At 48.0% G+C, this 23,912-nt stretch overlaps 1 protein-coding gene across 2 annotated transcripts in view; it reads left to right on the top strand.

The window, feature by feature from the left end:
* Positions 1–23,912, top strand: part of NAV1 (neuron navigator 1) — a 220,006-nt gene that overhangs the window by 110,762 nt on the left and 85,332 nt on the right. For both annotated transcript variants that reach the window (XM_069756486.1, XM_069756487.1), the window contains exons 18-24: positions 7,724–7,902; positions 8,864–9,026; positions 9,545–9,683; positions 12,305–12,399; positions 12,550–12,645; positions 12,729–12,894; positions 12,992–13,227. In XM_069756486.1, coding sequence (XP_069612587.1) covers positions 7,724–7,902; positions 8,864–9,026; positions 9,545–9,683; positions 12,305–12,399; positions 12,550–12,645; positions 12,729–12,894; positions 12,992–13,227 — 1,074 coding nt within the window. The remainder of the gene's footprint in view (positions 1–7,723; positions 7,903–8,863; positions 9,027–9,544; positions 9,684–12,304; positions 12,400–12,549; positions 12,646–12,728; positions 12,895–12,991; positions 13,228–23,912) is intronic.

Genomic DNA, 23,912 nt, shown 5'->3' with positions numbered 1-23,912 from the left:
ACCGACTGGCATTATACTCTTCAGTTTAGCTTAGTGTCAGTAGGAGGTGGACACGGGTCTTTCATTAGACCCTTATCTACCTCTATGTGCGTCGCTTCCTTTACAGGTTTCCCGGAGGGATACAGGGTGAACAGTCACACCTGTAGTCCCACAAGGCGGACTATGAGTACGGTGTGTACTGCCACCCCGTATCCTCATAGATCCCTCTCCAGGACCAAGAGCCTAGCACACAAGCGTGCTCAGAAGTCCGGTCCTGGCTCCGTCACCCACCCACTCGCCCACCAGAGCCTGTCGGTTGAGGAGACGAGGACGTCCATCAGCTCCCTGGACGTCTCAACCCTTTTTCAAGGTTAGTACGCGTGGAATTTTTAGGTGAGTATATTCTCCCTTCCCCTCCCATCCCAGACCTTTGATAGGGTTCTTGTTAGGGGCTCCCTGGCGACTCGCTTACCCGGTCATCGCCTGTCTTTCGGTGGCGCGGCTGGTATTTCCACATTTCTTCCCCTTTTCTGCAGGGGCCTTCTGCTCTCCAGCGCGGGGCCCCCCTTTTAGGCCACCGCGCTCTTTTCCCCTGTGGCCAACATTTCTTCCACGACAGCTCTATGGCTGCCGTACGCTCCTTCCGCGGCGCATTACCGGCGCTGCGGTTTTTACTCTGGGCACATCCTTTGCGCGGCAGCCCTGCAGGCGGTCGCGCCGCTTCTCGCTGCGGCGCTTTGCTCTGGCGCCGCAGGAGGTGGTTATCTGCGGCGCCCTTCTGTGACCTGCAGGCCGTCACGCCGCTTCTCCCTGCGGCGCATTGCTCTGGCGCCGCGGGAGGGTGTTGTCTGCGGCGCCCTTCAGCGGCCCCAGCCTCCCTCACGCCGCATTGTTTCCGGCGCTCTATTTCGGCGCCGCGGCCTTTTTTTCTCGGCCGCCGGTCCCTAATTTAGGCCCCGGCTTCGGCCGGGGCCTACTTCCGGTTGTCGGCTTTCTCCATTTCCGCTTCTGCGGGCGGGCTTTTTCCCGCCCGACATACTGCGCCCTGCCCACCGGCGCCTCTACGTCTGGCTCCGCCCCCCTTCCTCGTGGGACTCTCAGCTGGTGTGCGCCGCTTCACACAGCAAGCAGCCCTCGCAGCACCTCACGCAGCGCGCCACGCTCCTTCGCCCGCATCTTCTGTGGGCTCAGCATCGCAAGAATACAGCAACAAGTGGGACATCTTCCAGGACCGGGTCCGTGAGTAGCTGCACTGCAGACTGACACCCTTCTCTGCCCCACTGTCCCCTAACCCACTGGCATCTTCAGGGATCTCTCAAAATGTCTTCTAAAGGGGGCCGCTCTCGCCCCCCTACCTCTTCATCTTCTGCCTTAGTCACGTACTTTGCATGTTCGTCCTGTAACAGCAAACTTCCCTCAGGTCAGTCCTCTCCGCTGTGTCAGTCCTGCAGCAACCCGATTGTTCCCACCGCCCAGGATCCCCCGACTGTTCCGCCCGAGAGTGATCCCCCCATCCCAGGCTGGGCCGCCTCTCTGTCACAATCGGTGGCCGATTTAACACGGGTATCTCAAACCTTGGTGTCCGCGCTGGATCGGTTACCCCTGCAGACCCCTGCCGTGGCCAGCGGGTCGCAGGAACCGCCACCCGAGACCTCCTTGCCAAGCTACAAAAGGTCCAGACAGGAACGTCGGTCTGAGTCCTCTTCGCGTTCCATCTCGCCGCCCGGCCCTCCCCCGCGGTTGGTGTCGCACCGTTCCTCCTCCCCTGAGTCAGGCGAGGCTTTATCTGATGCGCCCTCAGAGGAGATTTCGGAGCTGGATCCTAGCCAAATCGCCACCATGAGTGAGTCGGTCCAGAACCTCATTCGGGCTATAAACCAAACCTGTGGCATTAAGGATCCCTCTATGGAACCCGCAGATCAGGCGGTTTCGTTTAGACGGGCCAAACCACCTTCAAAATTTTTTGCTCCTCATCCTGAATTCGAGGAAATCCTGGCCAGAGAGAGAGAGAATCCGACCAGACGTTTTCAGAGGGGAAAACGCCTGGGGGTGTTATATCCTTTTTCACCAGATCTTACCGCCAATTGGACGGTCTCTCCCTCGGTGGATCCCCCTGTTTCCAGGCTGTCCACCAACACGGTGCTTCCACTGTCCGGCGGAGCGTCTCTGAAGGATTCTAACGACAGAGTTATAGAATCCTTCGCGAAATCTGCCTTTGAAGCGGCTTCAGCAGCGCTATGCCCAGCCTTTGCTTCCACTTGGGCTTCAAAATCCATCTCAAAATGGGCCAAGGATCTACGGCGAGGTATCCTGGACGGGGCTCCTCCCGCGCAATTAGCGGAACTTGCCAACCAGATTTCCCACGCGGGTGAATACCTGGTTTCCGCCTCCCTGGATGTCGCCTCTTGTGCGGCTCAGGCTTCCAGCAATGCCGTTGCCATCCGCCGGACCGTTTGGCTCAAGGCCTGGCAGGCGGACTTGTCCTCCAAAAAGTCCCTCACTAGTCTGCCCTTCCAGGGCTCTCGTCTCTTTGGTTCCCAGCTGGACCAGATCATTAAGGACGCCACTGGGGGCACAAGTTCCCTTCTCCCCCAGGCTAAACCTCGTCGCCCTCCCCCTAGACGGCAGTTTCGCTCGTTTCGGCCTTTTCGTCGCTTCGCTGCATCAAACTCCTTTTCCCAGCAGCAACAGAGGCCACAGGCACGTCAAGAGAAGAAGGCGGTGTTCTTCAGGCCCACTCCGTCCTGGCGTCCTCGCTATTCCCAGGGTAGATCGTCCAGGCCCAGGACTGGAAGATCCACTTCCGCATGACTCTCGGCAAGACTCCAGCCCAACTCCCAGGTTGGGGGGCCGTCTTCTCCGTTTCAGGGACGTCTGGATTTCCGCAGTAGAGGATGCATGGGTCAGGGAAGTTGTATCCTCGGGATACAAAATAGAGTTCGCCTCCCGACCCAGGGATCGTTTCTTCCAATCTCGTCCTCCAAAAGATCCCGCTTTGTTTCCGGGCTTCTTCGCAGCCATCGCTTCTCTGCTAAAATCCGGGGTAATTGTTCCCGTCCCAGAAAAGGAACGGTACACGGGTTTCTACTCGAACCTCTTTGTGGTACCGAAAAAAGACGGCAAGGTTCGTCCCATTCTGGACCTCAAATTGCTGAACAGGAGGGTTCGCCTGAGACACTTCAGGATGGAATCCCTTCGTTCAGTAATTGCTTCCATGGAGGCTCAGGAATTTCTATGCTCTATAGATATCCAGGACGCCTACCTACATGTTCCAATATTTCCCGGACATCACCGTTTCCTGCGCTTTGCAGTGCAACAAGATCATTTTCAGTTCGTCGCCCTGCCGTTCGGTCTCGCAACCGCGCCAAGGGTGTTCACGAAAATCATGGCGGCGCTGATGGCCATTTTGAGGGTCAGAGGCTTGGTCCTGTTTCCATACCTCGACGACATCCTCATCAAGGCTCCGTCCTTTGCTCAGGCCCACGAAAGCTTGTCCATTGTTCTCGACACCTTATCCCGTTTCGGATGGCTGGTCAACCGGAAGAAGTCCTGCCTTATTCCTTCTCAGCGCATCATCTTTCTGGGCATGCTCTTCGACACTCGTCAGTCCAGAGTCTTCCTTCCCAAAGACAAGAGATCCACCCTTTGTCGGGACATACTCTTGCTCCAGGGTCCTCGGCCTCCCTCCCTCCGATCGGCCATGAAGGTTCTGGGGAGGATGGTAGCTACCTTGGAAGCGATTCCCTTCGCCCAATTCCATTCTCGACCCCTTCAGCAAGCCATTCTGTCTCAGTGGGACAGGTCGGTCTTCTCCCTGGATCGGCCGATCAGACTCTCCTTTCGGGTCAAGCGGTCTCTCAACTGGTGGCGGACGTCTCCTCTCATCTCCCAGGGCAGGTCCTTCCTTCCGGTTCACTGGCAGGTGGTGACAACGGATGCCAGCCTGATCGGCTGGGGTGCGGTTTTTCGCCACCTGACGGTTCAGGGCCGTTGGTCGACGCAGGAGTCTGCGCTGCCGATCAACGTCCTCGAAATTCGGGCCATCTTTCTGTCCCTCCGCCATTGGGAAAGGATCCTCAGGGGCCTTCCAGTCCGGATCCAGACGGACAACGCCACGGCTGTGGCATATGTCAACCATCAGGGGGGGACTCGGAGCTCCTTGGCCCTTGCCGAGGTATCCAAGATCCTCCTTTGGGCAGAGGCAACGGTTCCGGTGATATCCGCGGTGCATATCCCCGGCGTAGAAAACTGGGCCGCCGACTTCCTCAGCCGCGAGGGTCTCGCGGCAGGGGAATGGTCCCTGCATCCGGAGGTCTTCCATCAGATTTGTCTTCGATGGGGAACTCCGGATGTGGATCTCACGGCGTCTCGAATCAACAGGAAGGTTCCGCAATTCGTCTCCAGGTCCCGCGATCCTCTCGCAGTGGGTGTCGATGCTCTGGCCATTCCTTGGTCACAGTTCGAGCTGCCCTACCTGTTCCCACCCCTTCCATTACTTCCCAAACTGTTGAAGAAGATCAAAGCGGAAGGGGTGACGGTCATCCTGATTGCCCCGGATTGGCCCAGGAGAGCTTGGTTCGCGGAGCTCGTCAACCTTCTCGCGGACGCTCCCTGGTGCCTTCCAGACAGGCCCGATCTGCTGTCTCAGGGTCCGATCTGCCACCCGAATTCTCGGTCGCTCAGTTTAACGGCGTGGCTGTTGAGACCGCGGTTCTAAGAGCGTCCGGCCTTTCGGACCGGGTGATTCACACCATGATTCAGGCTCGGAAGCCTTCGTCTTCCAGGATCTACTACCGCACCTGGAAGGCCTACTTCCGTTGGTGCGAGTCCAACCGCGTGCCGCCTATGGTTTTTTCTCTGCCTTCTCTTTTGGCCTTCCTTCAGGCAGGACTGGATTCGGGCCTGGCTCTTAGTTCCCTGAAGGGTCAGGTCTCTGCGCTTTCCATCCTCTTTCAGAAGACCTTGGCCTCTCGGCCACAGATTAAGACCTTCTTTCAGGGGGTAGCCCACGCCGTCCCGCCGTTCAGGGCCCCTGTGGAGGCTTGGGACCTAAACCTGGTACTGGACGTTTTGAAGGTTTCTCCCTTTGAACCTCTTAGGGAGATTCCTCTATCAGTTTTATCTTGGAAGGTGGCCTTTCTTGTGGCCATCACGTCCATTCGCCGCGTTTCCGAGCTGGCGGCACTGTCTTGCCGCCCTCCGTTTTTGGTCATTCACCAGGACAAGGTGGTCTTCCGACCTCCACCTTCTTTTCTTCCTAAGGTGGTTTCCACCTTCCACCTCAACGAGGACATCGTTCTACCTTCCTTTTGTCCAGCTCCGACTCATCCTCTGGAGCGATCGTTGAACAAGCTAGACCTAGTCAGGGCAGTGAGGATTTATCTGGATAGAACATCCTCTTTCCGGAAGACGGATTCTTTTTTCGTCATTCCTGATGGCACACGCAGAGGCCAGCCGGCTTCTAAAGCGACTATTGCTCGCTGGATCAGAACGGCAATTTTAGAGGCTTACCGGGTCAAGAACAGAGTGCCCCCTCCTGGGATTAAGGCTCACTCTACCCGGGCAGTCGGCGCCTCCTGGGCGGTGCACCACAGGGCTTCCGCCCTACAGCTTTGCAAAGCGGCAACTTGGTCTTCCATCCACACGTTCGCCAAATTTTACAAGGTCCATACCTACGCATCGGCGGACGCCAGCCTAGGCAGAAGGATCCTGCAGGCGGCAGTGGTGAGTCCTCTGACCTGATGGAAGTCTGTTTTCCCGCCCTTGGGACTGCTTTGGGACGTCCCATGGTTCCTGTGTCCCCCAATGAGAGGCGATAAAGAAAACAGGATTTTTGGTTGCTTACCGTAAAATCTGTTTCTTGAAGCCTCCATTGGGGGACACAGCACCCTCCCAATGTTTTCTGTTGTTATCTGTTCTATGACTGTTCTCACGTTACAGTTCTCAAGTTTGTGGTTATGGTTTTTCAACCTTGTTTCATTATCTCCTACTGCTTTCTCACTAACTGAAGAGTATAATGCCAGTCGGTGGGGTGTACACTGCAGAGGAGGAGCTAACTTTTTTATTTGCATAGTGTCAGCCTCCTAGTGGCAGCAGCATACACCCATGGTTCCTGTGTCCCCCAATGGAGGCTTCAAGAAACAGATTTTACGGTAAGCAACCAAAAATCCTGTTTTTGCTTCTTAAAATATGTGTGCTTTTTCAAAATAACTGACATATTTACAATATTTGCTTGATTCATTATTGCATTTGTTTTGCACCAAATTCATCTTTCGATGTGCGCCTTTTTTGAAGTCTTATTTCATGTGCTCACCTGTTTTGTATTGTTGTGGGGGGGGGGTTAGCACTGCTTGTGTGGTTTGGGGTTTCCAGATGTTTTAGTATGAGTTAGCATTTGTATACTTGAAAAAACAGCCGCACTCAAGATGTGAATTTTTGAATGCATAACATAGGTGAAATGTATTGAAAGCACCACAGTGAATATAACGCGTTGAGGTAACGTTTCGACCCCGTGTTGGGTCTTTATCAAACCTCACTGCAAGAGACATAAACATACAATATAATAAAATCTAAAAGGACAAACAAGTTATATATCAGATCAACAAATTATATCGGTGGTCACACAGAAAGTAACAGCTATGTACAAGTATATACAAATATAAACACATATACACAAAATTAAAAAAAATATGGGGGAAAAGCACAATGAGCATACCTAATAATGTGGAAATGCACGGAAGGAGACCACGATACCGATGGTGGCTGGAATAGCGTAATTATAAAGGTATAATTAATCAAGGACGCCTAGAGATATGTGTAAAGGCTAACAAGATGGCAGTGCTGTAAAGCAAATACCTGCGGGTCCGGAGCATGAAGCTGACTGTGGTGGTGTGCGCCATCATTGGTGGTCAGTGGATTAATGTAGCGCCAAGTCGGAAGCAGGAAGAGGCAGGGGAAGAGGCGCTAGGAGGGGTGCGCACGCGCAGTATGGAGCTAGGGACCAAGGCCTGGCTACGTGCAGGAGTCTGCGCGGTAGAGGAAGCGGCAAGTTAGCACTTGTGACATTTATAAAAGTCGCAAAAATGGTTAAAGACAGGAAAAAAGACCCTTTTTAACAAAATTCAATGCTCCATTTTGATGGATTTTTCACAATAAACGTCAGAATATCACAAGACAAAACAAAAAAAAGGACTGTAAATCCCCCCACCAAATGATGAATTGGGCCAAATGTGTTTGTATTAAAGGTGTTGTCCATAGGATAGGTCAGTCAACATGAGATTGGGGGGTCATGCACTGGGCACCCCCACCGATCAATAGCAGTTTGCTTTGGCATTGTTGCATGTAAGCAATATATAGAGCTGAAGTCAGCAGCTTCTTACCTTGCTCAGTGGCCGCTGCCGAGAACAGACTTCCTATTCACGTGAATGTTTAATAACGTGGTCAATAATTTGCGTACTATTAGACCCAATTATCTATTACTATCATTTGCAGTATTTCAATATTTTTCATGATTTTCGTATATAACCTTTAAACCTTTAGGGACGTTACCCTGACCATTGTTGTTTAGCTATTGGTTAATGCTTCTTAGACTCTTGCTAATCAATTTTAACTTGATCTGATATTTTGTTGCACAAATGTAATAGTTTATATGTTTTTATTTTTTCCTACATAATAAAATGTAGAAGTATATTAAACTTTTCTCTAAGTTTAGGCAATAAGGATATAATCTTATTGTTTTTTATAGTTGCGCAGCTCATTTAATAAAGCATTTAGTATGAAAAAGGGACCCAAGTCGGCCAACTCCTACTCTGATATTGAAGAGATGGCAACCCCCGACTCGTCTGCACCTACATCGCCTAAACAGCACCACGGACCACCAGGTCCAGAGTCGCCCTCTTTGCATTCCTCACCGTCATCCTCTGCGTATGTATTGTGTCTTTGTGTGTTCGGTTTGACATGTTGAGTTTCTTAAACAGTTCTTGCAATATGAGCTGAAAACATGGGTACCATACAGTCTCATCAAATGGACACTGTATTAAGGAGTTTGTCTCAAAAAGTGAATTAATTATATACCCAGCTGCTAACTATGTTTGACAAACAAGTGGCAATAAAGTCACCAGTCAACATGGACCTGACATGTTCCAAAAAATTACTTTATCTATACAAAATCTCCTTGCTGTCCTGAATCTGCTGCTGTTTTTGTTTTCTTCATTGTGTCCCACTGCTACGGAGATACACCTTTTAATCTTTTGGCGCCCAGTATGCAAATTTCTGGGTGTGGTCCAAGAGGGCCTGTCAGAAGCGTCATCTCCTGGGGTGTGAAGTCCTCCCCTTCTGTGACTGTCCAATCACCGCTCGGCAGCATATGAAGCCGGTAGAAAGGCGTGATCGTGGGAGTTCTACCTGTTCTTGCGTGACCACGCTGTGGGAAGACTTCCTTGCACTCACGTCACACCGAGAACAGGGAGATCTTGTAAGATCACGCTCTTCAGCCAGTTGCTGCCTAGCGGTGAATGGACAGTGTCGTGGGTGGAAGGACTTCATGCCCCAACCAGAGAAAACTCTTCTGACATGCCTTCTTGTACCACAAGCCAGAAAGTAGCATACTTGGCACCAAAAGAAAGTTCTTATCGACGCAACAGAGGGTCAAAATGAAAAAAACGAAACAGTGGCAGATTCAGCGTGTGGATAAGCTACTTTTTTGGGGGACATGTGACAGGTCCTTTTTAATATGCCGTATGTTGATTTCTATTCAGGGTCCTTTATAACCTTTTTAAATTAAAATATTAAGTAAGAAAAACCTTAATTTATATGTGGTTGCACCAACATACATCTCTACAATGCAGAGGGTTCATGCATAATGCATTGTTTCATAATTATTTAGTATATTTGAAGCTCAAGAAGGGGAAGAAACAGAAAAGAAAGAGGTGTCAGAGTTACGCTCAGAGTTGTGGGAGAAAGAGATGAAGCTAACTGACATTCGCCTGGAAGCTCTTAATTCTGCCCACCAACTGGAGCAGCTCAGAGAGACCATGCATAATATGCAGGTAAGCTGACACACAATGCTTAAGTAATTAGCTTAGGCCTCTTTCACACTTCAGTCTTTTGGCGTCAGTTTGAATCCGCCATTTTCATCAAATAGCGGATCCACCATTTTATTTTGGCGGATCCGCTATTTTCCCATAAACTTGCATTAGCGACGGATTGTGGTGGATGGTCGTCCGTTCCATCCACCATGTGACGGATCCGTCACGTCCGCCATTTCCTAGAATGGCCGCCTATGGGCGACGGATCCGTCGCGACCATCATTTGGCGGATCCGTCACCCCAATCCGCTTTTTCAATTGTGCATGGTCCAAAAAGTAGATACTTTTCCCAGATATACGGATGCGTCAAAAAAACGGATCAGTTAGAACCGTTTTCTCAACAATTTTGACGGATCCATCGATCCGTCACGATGTCGGAGCAGACTGACGCCAAACAACTGAAGTGTGAAAGAAGCCTTAGTGTACAGTAGCTGCCTTCCCTTTCTGGCTTACTTTTCTTGTTTTGCCATTTATCATCAGCTGGAAGTTGACTTGTTGAAGGCAGAAAATGACCGTTTGAAGGTGGTCCCTCTCTCAGTACACCCTTCTTCTTCTCCACGACGTTCCTTGGCATTAACTCTAACACAATCCTTAGGAATGTCTGCGTCATCAGACACAGGTAGTATGACACAAATGTTGTGTGATCCACATTTATACCTCTAGTAATGGTCGTTGCCACTATAGCCACGTAATAGGCCACCAAATCCTTCATCAGTAGGTTTGATAACCTTCCTGATAATATTTTCATTGTCCTAGCCCAGGATTTTTTATCCCCTGAGATATTTGCCACTGGGACAAACAGACCTTCATATTCCCAAAAAGTTTAAAGTATATTAGCTCTTTACATTTGCAAAATAAGATGCATTTAAATTATTGTCTTGACACCTGTAAATATGTGGCACATAAATTGTTCCTGGGACCTTGATGATCTGGAAGGAAGATTCTTTAAAGGAGTTGTCTGAGTAGTGGACAACTTCTCAATCCCTATGTTACCCCCCAGTAAAATAAGACCACTTATACTCCCGTCCTGTGCCGATCCAGCTTTGACATCACTGACTATTCCTAGGCTCACTTTGTCACTCAAACCCTGTGGCCAATCAGCGCTGTTCCTGGGAGCTCTCTTTGAACTCCTTATGTTGCCACCTGACATACGTCTGACTTTAAATCCAAAGTATAGTGTATTCATAGGTTTATTTAGTAAACGCTGCGGATTGGACGCTGTGTACTTGTCCAACCCGCAGCGTCCAGATGTTACAGCATAGTGCATGAGATTTCCAAAAATCCCGTGTCCACTATGTGTCCAGAGACGCCCGCGGATCACCCGCGGAGATGGACATGCGGCGAGTCTTTCCAGACTGCAGCATGTCTATTTATCTTTGTCTCCGAAAGATAAATTTCACCCTACAATGTATTGGACATTTTTAATCCACACGGTTCAATGAATACATGAGGGTTCACCTGCGTTCAATAGCTGGCAGAGGACATGCACTGCATCCAAAGCACTGCCAATTCCTGATTGTCTGCACATATCCTTATAGATTCTTGTTGTATACAGTGGGGCAAAAAAGTATTTAGTCAGTCAGCAATAGTGCAAGTTCCACCATTTAAAAAGATGAGAGGCGTCTGTAATTTACATCATAGGTAGACCTCAACTATGGGAGACAAACTGAGAAAAAAAAATCCAGAAAATCACATTGTCTGTTTTTTTAACATTTTATTTGCATATTATGGTGGAAAATAAGTATTTGGTCAGAAACAAAATTTCATCTCAATACTTTGTAATATATCCTTTGTTGGCAATGACAGAGGCCAAACGTTTTCTGTAAGTCTTCACAAGGTTGCCACACACTGTTGTTGGTATGTTGGCCCATTCCTCCATGCAGATCTCCTCTAGAGCAGTGATGTTTTTGGCTTTTCGCTCGGCAACACGGACTTTCAACTCCCTCCAAAGGTTTTCTATAGGGTTGAGATCTGGAGACTGGCTAGGCCACTCCAGGACCTTGAAATGCTTCTTACGAAGCCACTCCTTCATTGCCCTGGCGGTGTGCTTTGGATCATTGTCATGTTGAAAGACCCAGCCACGTTTCATCTTCAATGCCCTTGCTGATGGAAGGAGATTTGCACTCAAAATCTCACGATACATGGCCCCATTCATTCTTTCATGTACCCGGATCAGTCGTCCTGGCCCCTTTGCAGAGAAACAGCCCCAAAGCATGATGTTTCCACCACCATGCTTTACAGTAGGTATGGTGTTTGATGGATGCAACTCAGTATTCTTTTTCCTCCAAACACGACAAGTTGTGTTTCTACCAAACAGTTCCAGTTTGGTTTCATCAGACCATAGGACATTCTCCCAAAACTCCTCTGGATCATCCAAATGCTCTCTAGCAAACTTCAGATGGGCCCGGACATGTACTGGCTTAAGCAGTGGGACACGTCTGGCACTGCAGGATCTGAGTCCATGGTGGCGTAGTGTGTTACTTATGGTAGGCCTTGTTACATTGGTCCCAGCTCTCTGCAGTTCATTCACTAGGTCCCCCCGCGTGGTTCTGGGATTTTTGCTCACCGTTCTTGTGATCATTCTGACCCCACAGGGTGGGATTTTGCGTGGAGCCCCAGATCGAGGGAGATTATCAGTGGTCTTGTATGTCTTCCATTTTCTAATTATTGCTCCCACTGTTGATTTCTTCACTCCAAGCTGGTTGGCTATTGCAGATTCAGTCTTCCCAGCCTGGTGCAGGGCTATAATTTTGTTTCTGGTGTCCTTTGACAGCTCTTTGGTCTTCACCATAGTGGAGTTTGGAGTCAGACTGTTTGAGGGTGTGCACAGGTGTCTTTTTATACTGATAACAAGTTTAAACAGGTGCCATTACTACAGGTAATGAGTGGAGGAAAGAGGAGACTCTTAAAGAAGAAGTTACAAGTCTGTGAGAGCCAGAAATCTTGATTGTTTGTTTCTGACTAAATACTTATTTTCCACCATAATATGCAAATAAAATGTTAAAAAAACAGACAATGTGATTTTCTGGATTTTTTTTTCTGTTTATCTCCCATAGTTGAGGTCTACCTATGATGTAAATTACAGACGCCTCTCATCTTTTTAAGTGGTGGAACTTGCACTATTGCTGACTGACTAAATACTTTTTTGCCCCACTGTATATTACTGATGTGAATCATACGATATATCTGGTTTTCTAACGTTTGTAAGATCTAGACTTATTCATTGTGAGTTTCTTACAGATATTTCACCAATGGATGGTATAAATGGTTCTCTTCAAAGGGAAGTGTCATTGCGAACAGTCGTGAGAGTGCCCCCTCAGCACATTATTAAAGGTGTAAGTCATCTCACATTAACCTACGCATTAAATTCTTCAAAAATTGCTTCAAAACTGAGCTACTATTATTTATTACATTTATGAGAGGAGAGAATAAATCATATCTTGGATATAGTAACAGTATAATAATTCATTTGTCATGTATTTCAGGATCTGAAGCAGCAGGAGTTCTTTTTGGGTCATGTAAAAATTAGTAACAAAGCGGACTGGAAAAGCCTTGACGATGCTGTTTGCCAAATTTTCCAGGTAACTCTATTTTTACATCTCTGTAGTTCATTCCAGTGCTAATAAGTCCTTTAATTATACGCCCTTTACTTTGTATCTTGTAGGATTACGTTAATCAGGTGGATCCAGGAGCTACGTTAGGTCTGGGGAGAGATTCTGTGAGTGGATACAACCTTGGGCATGTGAAGAGGGATCTAAATACTCAGGCTCCTGATCCTCTTCCCTCCAGGAACCTGCGCAACACTGCAAATATTATATTACACCTAAAAGGTTGGATGGGGATTCTTGGTATAGTTGGTGGTCTCTTTATTTTTCAAGCTCAAAACTGATGCTTGGACTTTCTTCTCTCTGTAATGCCTGAATTCAGGTCTGAAGGAACGATGCGTCGACCTCCTTGTGTTTGAGTCCCTAATCCCTAAACCAATGCTTCAGCACTATGTTAGCTTGCTACTAAAGCATCGACGGCTGCTATTGTCTGGTCCAAGTGGGACAGGGAAAAGTTTCCTAGCACATAGGCTGGCTGAGTACTTGGTGGAAAGATCAGGACGAGAGGTGACGGAAGGCATTGTTACCGCTTACAACATGCATCAGCAATCCTGCAAGGTTAGTCAATCACTTTCCTAGCCATTGTTTTTTAGTTACATGTCTTTCCTTTGCTTAGGCATTTTGCTGTATGTCCCTAAATAACCATCCCTTGGTGTAGGGCTGAGTCTTTGTCCGGTGTCTGGTCTTACCTGTTTAAAATAAAGGTCCATGTCCCCACCCCCCTCCCACTCCCACCCCCTGTGCGCCCGCCCGCTGTTCTTAAAATACTCACCCGGCTCCCTCGCTGGCTGGCGCTGCTTCCTGTCCTGGCCGCACCTTCTACTGTATGAGCGGTCACGTGGGGCCGCCGATTACACGGGAGGGGGGTGGGGACATGGACCTTTATTTTAAACACGAGAAACAAAAAAAAAGGATTATTCATATCTTCTTTACAGCAAACGCTGCTGCAGAGAAGATATGAATCGCGGTTTCAGCACCAGTGGGGGGGACAGCGCTTACTGTAGCGCTGTCTCCTGCACTGCACACGGACTGCACAAGGTACGTGTTTTACACGGACCCATTGACTTTAATGGGTCCGTGTAATCCGTGCGCTCCCACGAACACTGACATGTCTCAGTGTTTGGCACACGGAGACACAGTCCGCAAAAAATCAATGACATCTCCACAGATGCATTGATTTGACTGTGTCTACGTGTGTCAGTGGCTCCGGTACGTGCCACTGACGTGTGAAACCGGCCTTTATGAGCTTATTGCTCTCGAACGCTTCAATGTATCCCACTGATTCTGAGATTGTTTTTCATGGCATATTGAACTTCATGTAATTGGTAAAATTTCTTTGATATGACTTGCGATTATTTATGAAGAGAACGGAAATTTGGCAAATTTTGAAAATTTTGCAATTTTCAAAATTTCAATTTTTGTACCCTTAAATCAAAGTCATAGCGCACAAAATACCGTATTTTTCGGACTATAAGACGCACCGGACTATAAGGCGCACCCAGGTTTTAGAGGTGGAAAATAGGGAAAAAAAATATTTGAAGCTAAAAAATGTGGTAAAATATTTAATAACATAAATGACATACTATTATATGTGGTGTTATTATATATAATAGTATGTTATTATGTTGGAAGCTGTGGGACCAGTGCGGTGTCTGTAAAGCACTATATGAAGATGCTGGAGGGTGAGTATAAGAATGGGGGCACAGGGCGTATATTTAAAGCACCACTCCAGCACTGCAAAATAACACTGGAGTGCTGCTTTAAAATCCCATGGGAGAACTATCACTCCCAGCATGTCCTGCAGATCCTATGACATGCTGGGAGTTATAGTTCACCAAAGGAGTGGCAGAGTTTTGTAAAGACTAACCTCTTAAATGTGGCAGCCAGCCACACTGTGGTGAGGTTAAAGCTGGAGCATCCCATTACTGTACACAGAGCAGTCCTTCGTTTCCTTTCCACAGCACAGGTTATGAGGAAGCTACAGATTCTAGTGGAGACTGGAGAGCCTGAAGGACCTGTGATGATGTCAGGAAGAGGGAGGGCTCTGAGCTGCCATGTGATGCTCCAGCCCGCCCACTCCTGACATCATCACAGGTCCTCCTGCACAGAACTCAGTGTCCAGCCCAGGCATGGCAGGCAGGTATACAGCGATCTCCTCTCTCCTCTGGCCCCTGCTGCTGCCTCCTCTCCCCCAGACACACAGACCTGCCCAGCTGCTGCAGGAATCAGCGCTGGAGAAGCCATGTGTGTCCCTGCTTAAGCATTTGCTGCTCCCGGCTCACCGCTCAGCTGATAGGTGGGCGGGGAGCCGCTAATGAATATTCACTGCACTTAATCATCGGGAGCACATGGTTTCTCTAGTGCTGATTCTGGGCAGCCAGGACATCCTGAAGTGGGATAACAGTGCGATCCCACTCACTGCTGCCCCCCTCCCCACATGCTACATACGTACCATAAGACCCACCCACACTTTCCTCCCAAATTTGGAGGAAAAAAAGTGCGTCTTATGGTCGGAAAAATACGGTAGTTAATAAATAACATTTCCACATGTCTACTTTACATCAGCACAATTTTGGAAACATAATTTTTTTTTCTTAGGATGTTATAAGGGTATGTATACACGTTGCGGATTTTGCTGCGGATACGCAGCGGATTGGCCGCTGTGGATTCAAAGCAGTTTTCCATGCGGTTTACATTATTATGTAAACCTATGGAAAACCAAATCCGCAGTGCACATGCTGCGGAAAATACCGCACGGAAACGCTAAGGTTTATTTTCCTCAGCATGTTAATTCTTTGTGCGGATTCCGCAGAGTTTTACACCTGCTCCACAATAGGAATCAGCAGGTATAGAAACGCAGGTGAAATCCGCACAAAAGACGCAGGAAATCCGCTGGTAATCTGCAGGTAAACGCAGTGCGTTTTACCTGCGGATTTTTCAAAAACTGAGCGGAAAAAAACGCACAGAAATCCGCAACGTGGGCACATAGCCTATAAGGGTTAAAAGTTGACCAGCGATTTCTAATTTTTCCAGCAAAATTTACAAAACCATTTTTTTAAGGGACTACCTCACATTTGAATTGAGTTTGAGGGGTTGATATAACATAAAATAGCCAAAAGTGGCACTATTCCCAAAACTGCACCAATCAAGGTGCGCAAAACCACACTCAAGAAGTTTATTAACCTTTCAGGTGCTTCACGAGAACTAAAGCAATGTTGAAGGAAAAAAAATGGACATTTTACTTTTTCACAAAAAATTTACTTTGGAACCAAACTTTTTTATTTTTACAAGTTTATCAGGAGAAAATTAACCACAAAATTTGTTGTGCAATTTCTCCTGAGTATGCTGATACCCCGTATATGGGGGAAAGCCACTGTTTGGGTGCATGGCAGGGCTCACAAGGGAGGGAGCACCATTTGACTTTTTGAATGCAAAATTAGCTGGAATCAATGGTGGGCTCCATATCGTGTTTGGGGTCCCCTGATGTACCTAAACAGTGGAAACCCCCCAATTCTAACTTTAACCTTGACACAGCCCTAATCCCAACCCTAACCACAACACTAACCCCAACACCACCATAACCCCAACACCACCGTAACCCCAACACCACAACCCTAACCCCAACAGAATCCTAACCCCAGCCCCAATCCTAATCCTAACTCTAGCCCAACCCGAACCCTAGCCCAAACCCTAACCCTAGCTCTAACCCCATACCTAATCCTTACCCTAGCCCCAACCATAACCCTAGCCCAAACCTAACTCTAGCTCTAGCCCTAGCTCTAACCCCAACCCTATACCTAGCACCAACTCTAACCCAAATGGAAAGAAATACATTTATTTTATTTTATTATTTTTACCTAAGGGGGTGATAAAGAGGGGTTTGATTTGCTTTTTTTTTTTTTTTTTTTTGATCACTGTGATATGGTCTATCACAGTGATCAAAATGAACCAATAGGAGAAATCTCATTGTTGCTGGGTATTGGCCGGCAGATCTTGGCGGGCGTGCTGTGCATGCACCCACCATTTTCTTCCCAGAAGAAGACGCTGGGGGACATCATCGGGGAATACAGGAGGTCCCGGAAGTACCAAGGGGCTCGGGCGATCCCATTTATCTCTCCTCCAATGTGCTAGATCATTTCAGACGAGAGAGAAATACCGTATATACTCGAGTATGAGCCGAGAATTTCAGCCCATTTTTTTAGGCTGAAATTGCCCTTCTTGGCTTATACTCGAGTCATTCCCAGGGGTCGGCAGGGGAGGGGGAGCGGCAGCTGTCTAATAATACTCACCTGTCGCTGTCCCTGCAGGTCCCTGGTTCTCCAGGCGCTGACAGCTTCTTCCTGTATTGAGCAGTCATATGGTACCGCTCATTACAGTAATGAATATGGACCCTGTTAGGGCTAGCGGAACGCACCAAATAATAAGACAGATAGAGTATGGTGCGTTCGCAGCCCGGGGTCCACCGTGCAGAGATGGAACCTGCTGCCAAGTAATGACGGACTATATGGCGGTACAAAGTGAATACACACATGGGCTAACCTCACCCTGTGTGAAGGAAGCGAACCCTGTTACGTCACAGGGCCGTGGTACCGCACCAAGAGCGCAAGCAACGAGTCTCAGAACTCAATCCCAAGACACAGGATTTGAGTACATAGACCTCATGCGCTCGACACCGCTACTGAGGTGTCAGAGTGACAGCAATAGAAGCACGAGAGTGCATGCAGTGCCGCACTGGCGAACGCCACTAACCACCCAGGCTTGGGTCAGGAAAGCGCTGTGAAAGCACAAGGCGCCGCACTGGCGGTCACAGCAATAAGACGCTGTATTGTGTGTTTACTGTTGTGAATTCTGTGGCTGAGTTCACTTCTGTGGTCACAAGTGGTATTGCAGTCTCTGGGCTTCCTCCCTCAGGTGTTTTGGTGAGCTCGTTGGCTGCCTTGCTATTTAGCTCCACCTGAGTCTGTCTTCCTTGCTCCTTGTCAATGTTCCAGTGTTGGATCTGAGCTACTGCATCTTTCCTTGGGCCTGCTGCTCTGCTAGATAAGTGCTTCTAGTTTGTTTTCTGTTTTTTCTGTCCAGCTTGTTATTATCTTTTGCTGGAAGCTCTGAGAAGCAAAGGGGTGCACCGCCGTGCTGTTAGTTCGGCACGGTGGGTCTTTTTGCCCCTTTGCGTGGTTTTCGTTTTAGGGTTTTTGGTAGACTGCATAGTTCTCTTTGCTATCCTCGCTCTGTCTAGAATATCGGGCCTCACTTTGCTGAATCTATTTCATTCCTACGTTTGTCTTTTCATCTTGCTAACAGTCATTATATGTGGGGGCTGCCTATTCCTTTGGGGTATTTCTCTGAGGTAAGTCAGGCTTGTATTTCTATCTTCAGGCTAGTCAGCTCCTCAGGCAGTGCCGAGTTGCATAGGTAGTTGATAGGCGCAATCCACTGCTGCTTCCAGTTGTGTGAGGATAGATCAGGTACTGCAGTCTACAGAGATTCCACATCTCAGAGCTCGTCCTATTGTTTGGGGTTATTGCCAGATCTCTGTATGTGCGCTGATTACTGCACGCTGTGTTGCCTGATTGCCAGCCATAACAGTACAAGGAGCCCTTCAATGATTTCCAATAGAGGGAAAAAAGAAATCCTGACATCATTTTTTTTTCTTAGCTCTGTCTTCAGTCTTTTTTTTCCCCTAGACATTAGAGTGCTTCAGGACACAGCTGTGGACATGGATATTCAGGCTCTGTGCTCCTCAATTGATAATCTCGTTGTAAATGTACAAAAGATTCAAGATACTATTGATCAGAAATCGATGCTAGAACCAAGAATTCCGATTCCTGATTTGTTTTTTGGTGACAGAACTAAGTTCCTGAGCTTCAGAAATAATTGTAAGCTATTTTTGGCCTTGAAACCTCATTCTTCTGGTAATCCTATTCAACAGGTTTTGATTATTATTTCTTTTTTGCGCGGCGACCCACAGGACTGGGCGTTTTCTCTTGCACCAGGAGATTCTGCATTGAGTAATGTTGATGCATTTTTCCAGGCGCTGGGATTGCTTTACGATGAGCCTAATTCAGTGGATCAAGCTGAGAAAAATCTGCTGGCTTTATGCCAGGGTCAGGATGATGTAGAAGTATATTGTCAGAAATTTAGAAAATGGTCAGTACTCACTCTGTGGAATGAATCTGCACTAGCGGCTTTGTTCAGAAAGGGTCTCTCTGAAGCTCTTAAGGATGTAATGGTGGGATTTCCTATGCCTGCTGGTTTGAATGAGTCTATGTCCTTGGCCATTCAGATCGGTCGTCGCTTGCGCGAGCGTAAATCTGTGCACCATCTGGCGGTATTGTCTGAGAGTAAGCCTGAGCCTATGCAGTGCGACAGGACTATGACTAAAGTAGAACGGCACGAACACAGACGTCTGAACAGACTGTGTTTCTATTGTGGTGATTCTACTCATGCTATTTCTAATTGTCCTAAACGCACTAGGCGGTTCGATAGCTCTGCCGTTATTGGTACTGTACAGTCCAAATTCCTTTTGTCCATTACCTTAATGTGCTCTTTGTCATCATATTCTGTCATGGCGTTTGTGGATTCAGGCGCTGCCCTGAATCTGATGGATTTGGATTATGCTAAACGTTGTGGATTTTTCTTGGAGCCTTTGCGGTGTCCTATTCCGTTGAGAGGAATTGATGCTACACCTCTGGCCAAGAATAAGCCTCAGTACTGGGCCCAGCTGACCATGTGCATGGCTCCTGCACATCAGGAAGTTATTCGCTTTTTGGTACTGCATAATTTGCATGATGTGGTCGTGTTGGGGTTGCCATGGCTACAAACCCATAATCCAGTATTGGATTGGAACTCTATGTCGGTAACCAGCTGGGGTTGTCAGGGAGTACATGGTGATGTTCCATTTTTGTCTATTTCGTCATCCATTCCTTCTGACATCCCAGAGTTCTTGTCGGACTTTCAGGATGTATTTGAAGAGTCCAAGTCTGATGCCCTTCCTCCGCATAGGAATTGTGATTGTGCTATCGATTTGATTCCTGGTAGTAAATTCCCTAAGGGTCGTTTATTTAATTTGTCCGTACCTGAACACACCGCTATGCGCAGTTATGTGAAGGAGTCCCTGGAGAAGGGACATATTCGCCCATCGTCGTCACCATTGGGAGCAGGGTTCTTTTTTGTAGCCAAGAAGGATGGTTCGCTAAGACCGTGTATTGATTACCGCCTTCTTAATAAGATCACTGTTAAGTTTCAGTATCCCTTGCCATTGATTTCTGACTTGTTTGCTCGGATTAAGGGGGCTAGTTGGTTTACTAAGATTGATCTTCGTGGTGCGTATAATCTGGTGAGAATCAGGCAGGGAGATGAATGGAAAACGGCATTTAATACGCCCGAGGGTCATTTTGAGTATCTGGTGATGCCGTTCGGACTTGCCAATGCTCCATCTGTTTTTCAGTCTTTTATGCATGACATTTTCCGTGAGTATCTGGATAAATTCTTGATTGTTTACTTGGATGACATTTTGATCTTCTCAGATGATTGGGAGTCTCATGTGAAGCAAGTCAGAATGGTTTTCCAGGTACTGCGTGCTAATTCCTTGTTCGTGAAGGGATCAAAGTGTCTCTTCGGTGTGCAGAAAGTTTCATTTTTGGGGTTCATCTTTTCCCCTTCTACTATCGAGATGGATCCGGTTAAGGTTCAGGCCATCCAGGATTGGACTCAGCCGACATCTCTAAAAAGTTTGCAGAAATTCCTGGGCTTTGCTAATTTTTATCGTCGCTTCATCTGTAATTTTTCTAGCATTGCCAGACCATTGACCGATTTGACCAAGAAGGGTGCTGATTTGGTTAATTGGTCTTCTGCTGCCGTGGAGGCTTTTCAGGAGTTGAAGCGTCGTTTTTGCTGTGCCCCTGTGTTGTGTCAACCTGATGTTTCTCTTCCGTTCCAGGTCGAGGTTGATGCTTCTGAGATTGGTGCAGGGGCGGTTTTGTCACAGAGAGGTTCTGGTTGCTCAGTGTTCAAACCATGTGCTTTCTTTTCCAGGAAATTTTCTGCTGCTGAGCGTAATTATGATGTGGGCAACCGAGAGTTGCTGGCCATGAAGTGGGCATTCGAGGAGTGGCGTCATTGGCTTGAGGGTGCTAAGCATCGCGTGGTGGTTTTGACTGATCATAAGAACCTTACTTATCTTGAGTCTGCCAAGCGCTTGAATCCTAGACAGGCCCGTTGGTCGTTATTTTTTGCTCGTTTTGATTTTGTGATTTCATACCTTCCGGGCTCTAAAAATGTGAAGGCGGATGCTCTGTCTAGAAGTTTTGTGCCCGACTCTCCGGGGTTATCTGAGCCGGCGAGTATCCTCAAGGAAGGAGTCATTGTGTCTGCCATCTCCCCTGATTTGCGGAGAGTGTTGCAGAAATTTCAGGCTAATAAACCTGATCGTTGTCCGGCCGAGAAACTGTTCGTCCCTGATAGGTGGACTAGTAAAGTTATCTCTGAACTTCATTGTTCGGTGCTGGCCGGTCATCCAGGAATCTTTGGTACCAGGGAGTTGGTTGCTAGATCCTTCTGGTGGCCATCTCTGTCACGGGATGTGCGTGCTTTTGTGCAGTCCTGTGGAATTTGTGCTAGGGCTAAGCCCTGCTGTTCACGTGCCAGTGGGTTGCTTTTGCCCTTGCCGGTCCCGAAGAGGCCTTGGACACATATTTCGATGGATTTCATTTCTGACCTTCCCGTTTCTCAAAAGATGTCTGTCATTTGGGTGGTCTGTGATCGCTTTTCTAAAATGGTCCATCTGGTGCCCTTGGTTAAATTGCCTTCCTCCTCTGATTTGGTGCCTTTGTTCTTCCAGCATGTGGTTCGTTTACATGGCATTCCTGAGAATATTGTTTCTGACAGAGGTTCCCAGTTTGTCTCGAGGTTCTGGCGAGCCTTTTGTGGTAGGATGGGCATTGACCTATCTTTTTCCTCGGCCTTCCATCCTCAGACTAATGGCCAGACCGAACGAACCAATCAGACCTTGGAAACATATCTGAGATGTTTTGTTTCCGCTGACCAGGATGATTGGGTGTCATTTTTGCCGTTGGCTGAGTTCGCCCTTAATAATCGGGCCAGCTCGGCTACCTTGGTCTCTCCATTTTTCTGCAATTCTGGGTTCCATCCTCGTTTCTCTTCAGGACAGGTTGAGTCTTCGGACTGTCCTGGTGTGGATTATGTGGTGGACAGGTTGCAGCAGATCTGGACTCAGGTAGTGGACAATTTGACCTTGTCCCAGGAGAAGGCTCAGCTTTTCGCTAATCGCAGACGCCGTGTGGGACCCCGACTTCGTGTTGGGGATCTGGTTTGGTTATCTTCTCGTCATATACCTATGAAGGTTTCCTCTCCTAAATTTAAACCTCGTTTTATTGGTCCGTATAGGATTTCTGAGATTCTCAATCCGGTGTCTTTTCGTCTGACCCTCCCAGACTCCTTTTCCATACATAATGTATTCCATAGGTCGTTGTTGAGGAGATACGTGGCACCTATGGTTCCATCTGTGGAGCCTCCTGCCCCTGTTTTGGTGGAGGGGGAATTGGAGTATATTGTGGAGAAGATTTTGGATTCTCGTGTCTCTAGACGGAAACTCCAGTATCTGGTCAAATGGAAGGGTTATGCTCAGGAAGATAATTCCTGGGTTTTTGCCACTGATGTCCATGCCCCAGATCTTGTTCGTGCCTTTCATGTGGCTCATCCTGGTCGGCCTGGGGGTTCTGGTGAGGGTTCGGTGACCAATCCTCAAGGGGGGGGGTACTGTTGTGAATTCTGTGGCTGAGTTCACTTCTGTGGTCACAAGTGGTATTGCAGTCTCTGGGCTTCCTCCCTCAGGTGTTTTGGTGAGCTCGTTGGCTGCCTTGCTATTTAGCTCCACCTGAGTCTGTCTTCCTTGCTCCTTGTCAATGTTCCAGTGTTGGATCTGAGCTACTGCATCTTTCCTTGGGCCTGCTGCTCTGCTAGATAAGTGCTTCTAGTTTGTTTTCTGTTTTTTCTGTCCAGCTTGTTATTATCTTTTGCTGGAAGCTCTGAGAAGCAAAGGGGTGCACCGCCGTGCTGTTAGTTCGGCACGGTGGGTCTTTTTGCCCCTTTGCGTGGTTTTCGTTTTAGGGTTTTTGGTAGACTGCATAGTTCTCTTTGCTATCCTCGCTCTGTCTAGAATATCGGGCCTCACTTTGCTGAATCTATTTCATTCCTACGTTTGTCTTTTCATCTTGCTAACAGTCATTATATGTGGGGGCTGCCTATTCCTTTGGGGTATTTCTCTGAGGTAAGTCAGGCTTGTATTTCTATCTTCAGGCTAGTCAGCTCCTCAGGCAGTGCCGAGTTGCATAGGTAGTTGATAGGCGCAATCCACTGCTGCTTCCAGTTGTGTGAGGATAGATCAGGTACTGCAGTCTACAGAGATTCCACGTCTCAGAGCTCGTCCTATTGTTTGGGGTTATTGCCAGATCTCTGTATGTGCGCTGATTACTGCACGCTGTGTTGCCTGATTGCCAGCCATAACAGTTTACGTGCTGATGGCTAAGTCGGGCGCTAGATAGCAAACATACACCTTCCGCGAACAGTCATCCAATAGGGAGGGTTATTTAAAGAGCGACTTTCACTCACAACACACACACATTTATAAATGTACACTAGCGCATGCGTGCGGTCATGCGCAGCTTATATAGTTGCAGCACGTTCAGGACCTTCCAATAAAGGACCAATGGGAAGCTGCTACCAAAGTTTTGCCCTTTCAGGACCTTCCTGGAGGACCAATGGGATGTGCTGCAGTACCTGAGCATGTGACCCTCGATCTCCAATGGGAGATCTTGCCCTGGGCATGCTCAGAAAGAGAAAAGCAGGACTTGGCCCCAAAAGCATCTGCTCGCCGCTGCCCAACACTGACTTCAATGGCAGAAGCAGGAAAAGCAGCAGTAACTCTTTGTACAGAGTGAGACTGAGCAAGACGCTGGGACCGACGTCTCTGCTGAGCAGACTCCACTGCGGCTGGATAAGAATGGGAGACCGCAGCAGAGAGGGCTTGAGATTCCCCTTGTGCAGAAGCTGGAACTCGACACCTAACAGACCCCACTCCACTCCCATAGGGGTGGAGCTGCATATTCATTACTGTAATGAATGGTACCATGTGACCGCTTAACACAGGAAGAAGCTGCCTGCTCCCGGAGAACCAGGGATGTCCAGGGACCGCGCCAGGAGCAGGTGAGTATGATGGGGGCAGT

Source organism: Ranitomeya imitator, chromosome 3 (assembly GCF_032444005.1).
Source record: "Ranitomeya imitator isolate aRanImi1 chromosome 3, aRanImi1.pri, whole genome shotgun sequence".
NCBI lineage: Eukaryota > Metazoa > Chordata > Amphibia > Anura > Dendrobatidae > Ranitomeya > Ranitomeya imitator.
Note: the sequence above shows the minus strand (reverse complement) of the source record. Positions and strands in the feature narration are given on the sequence as shown.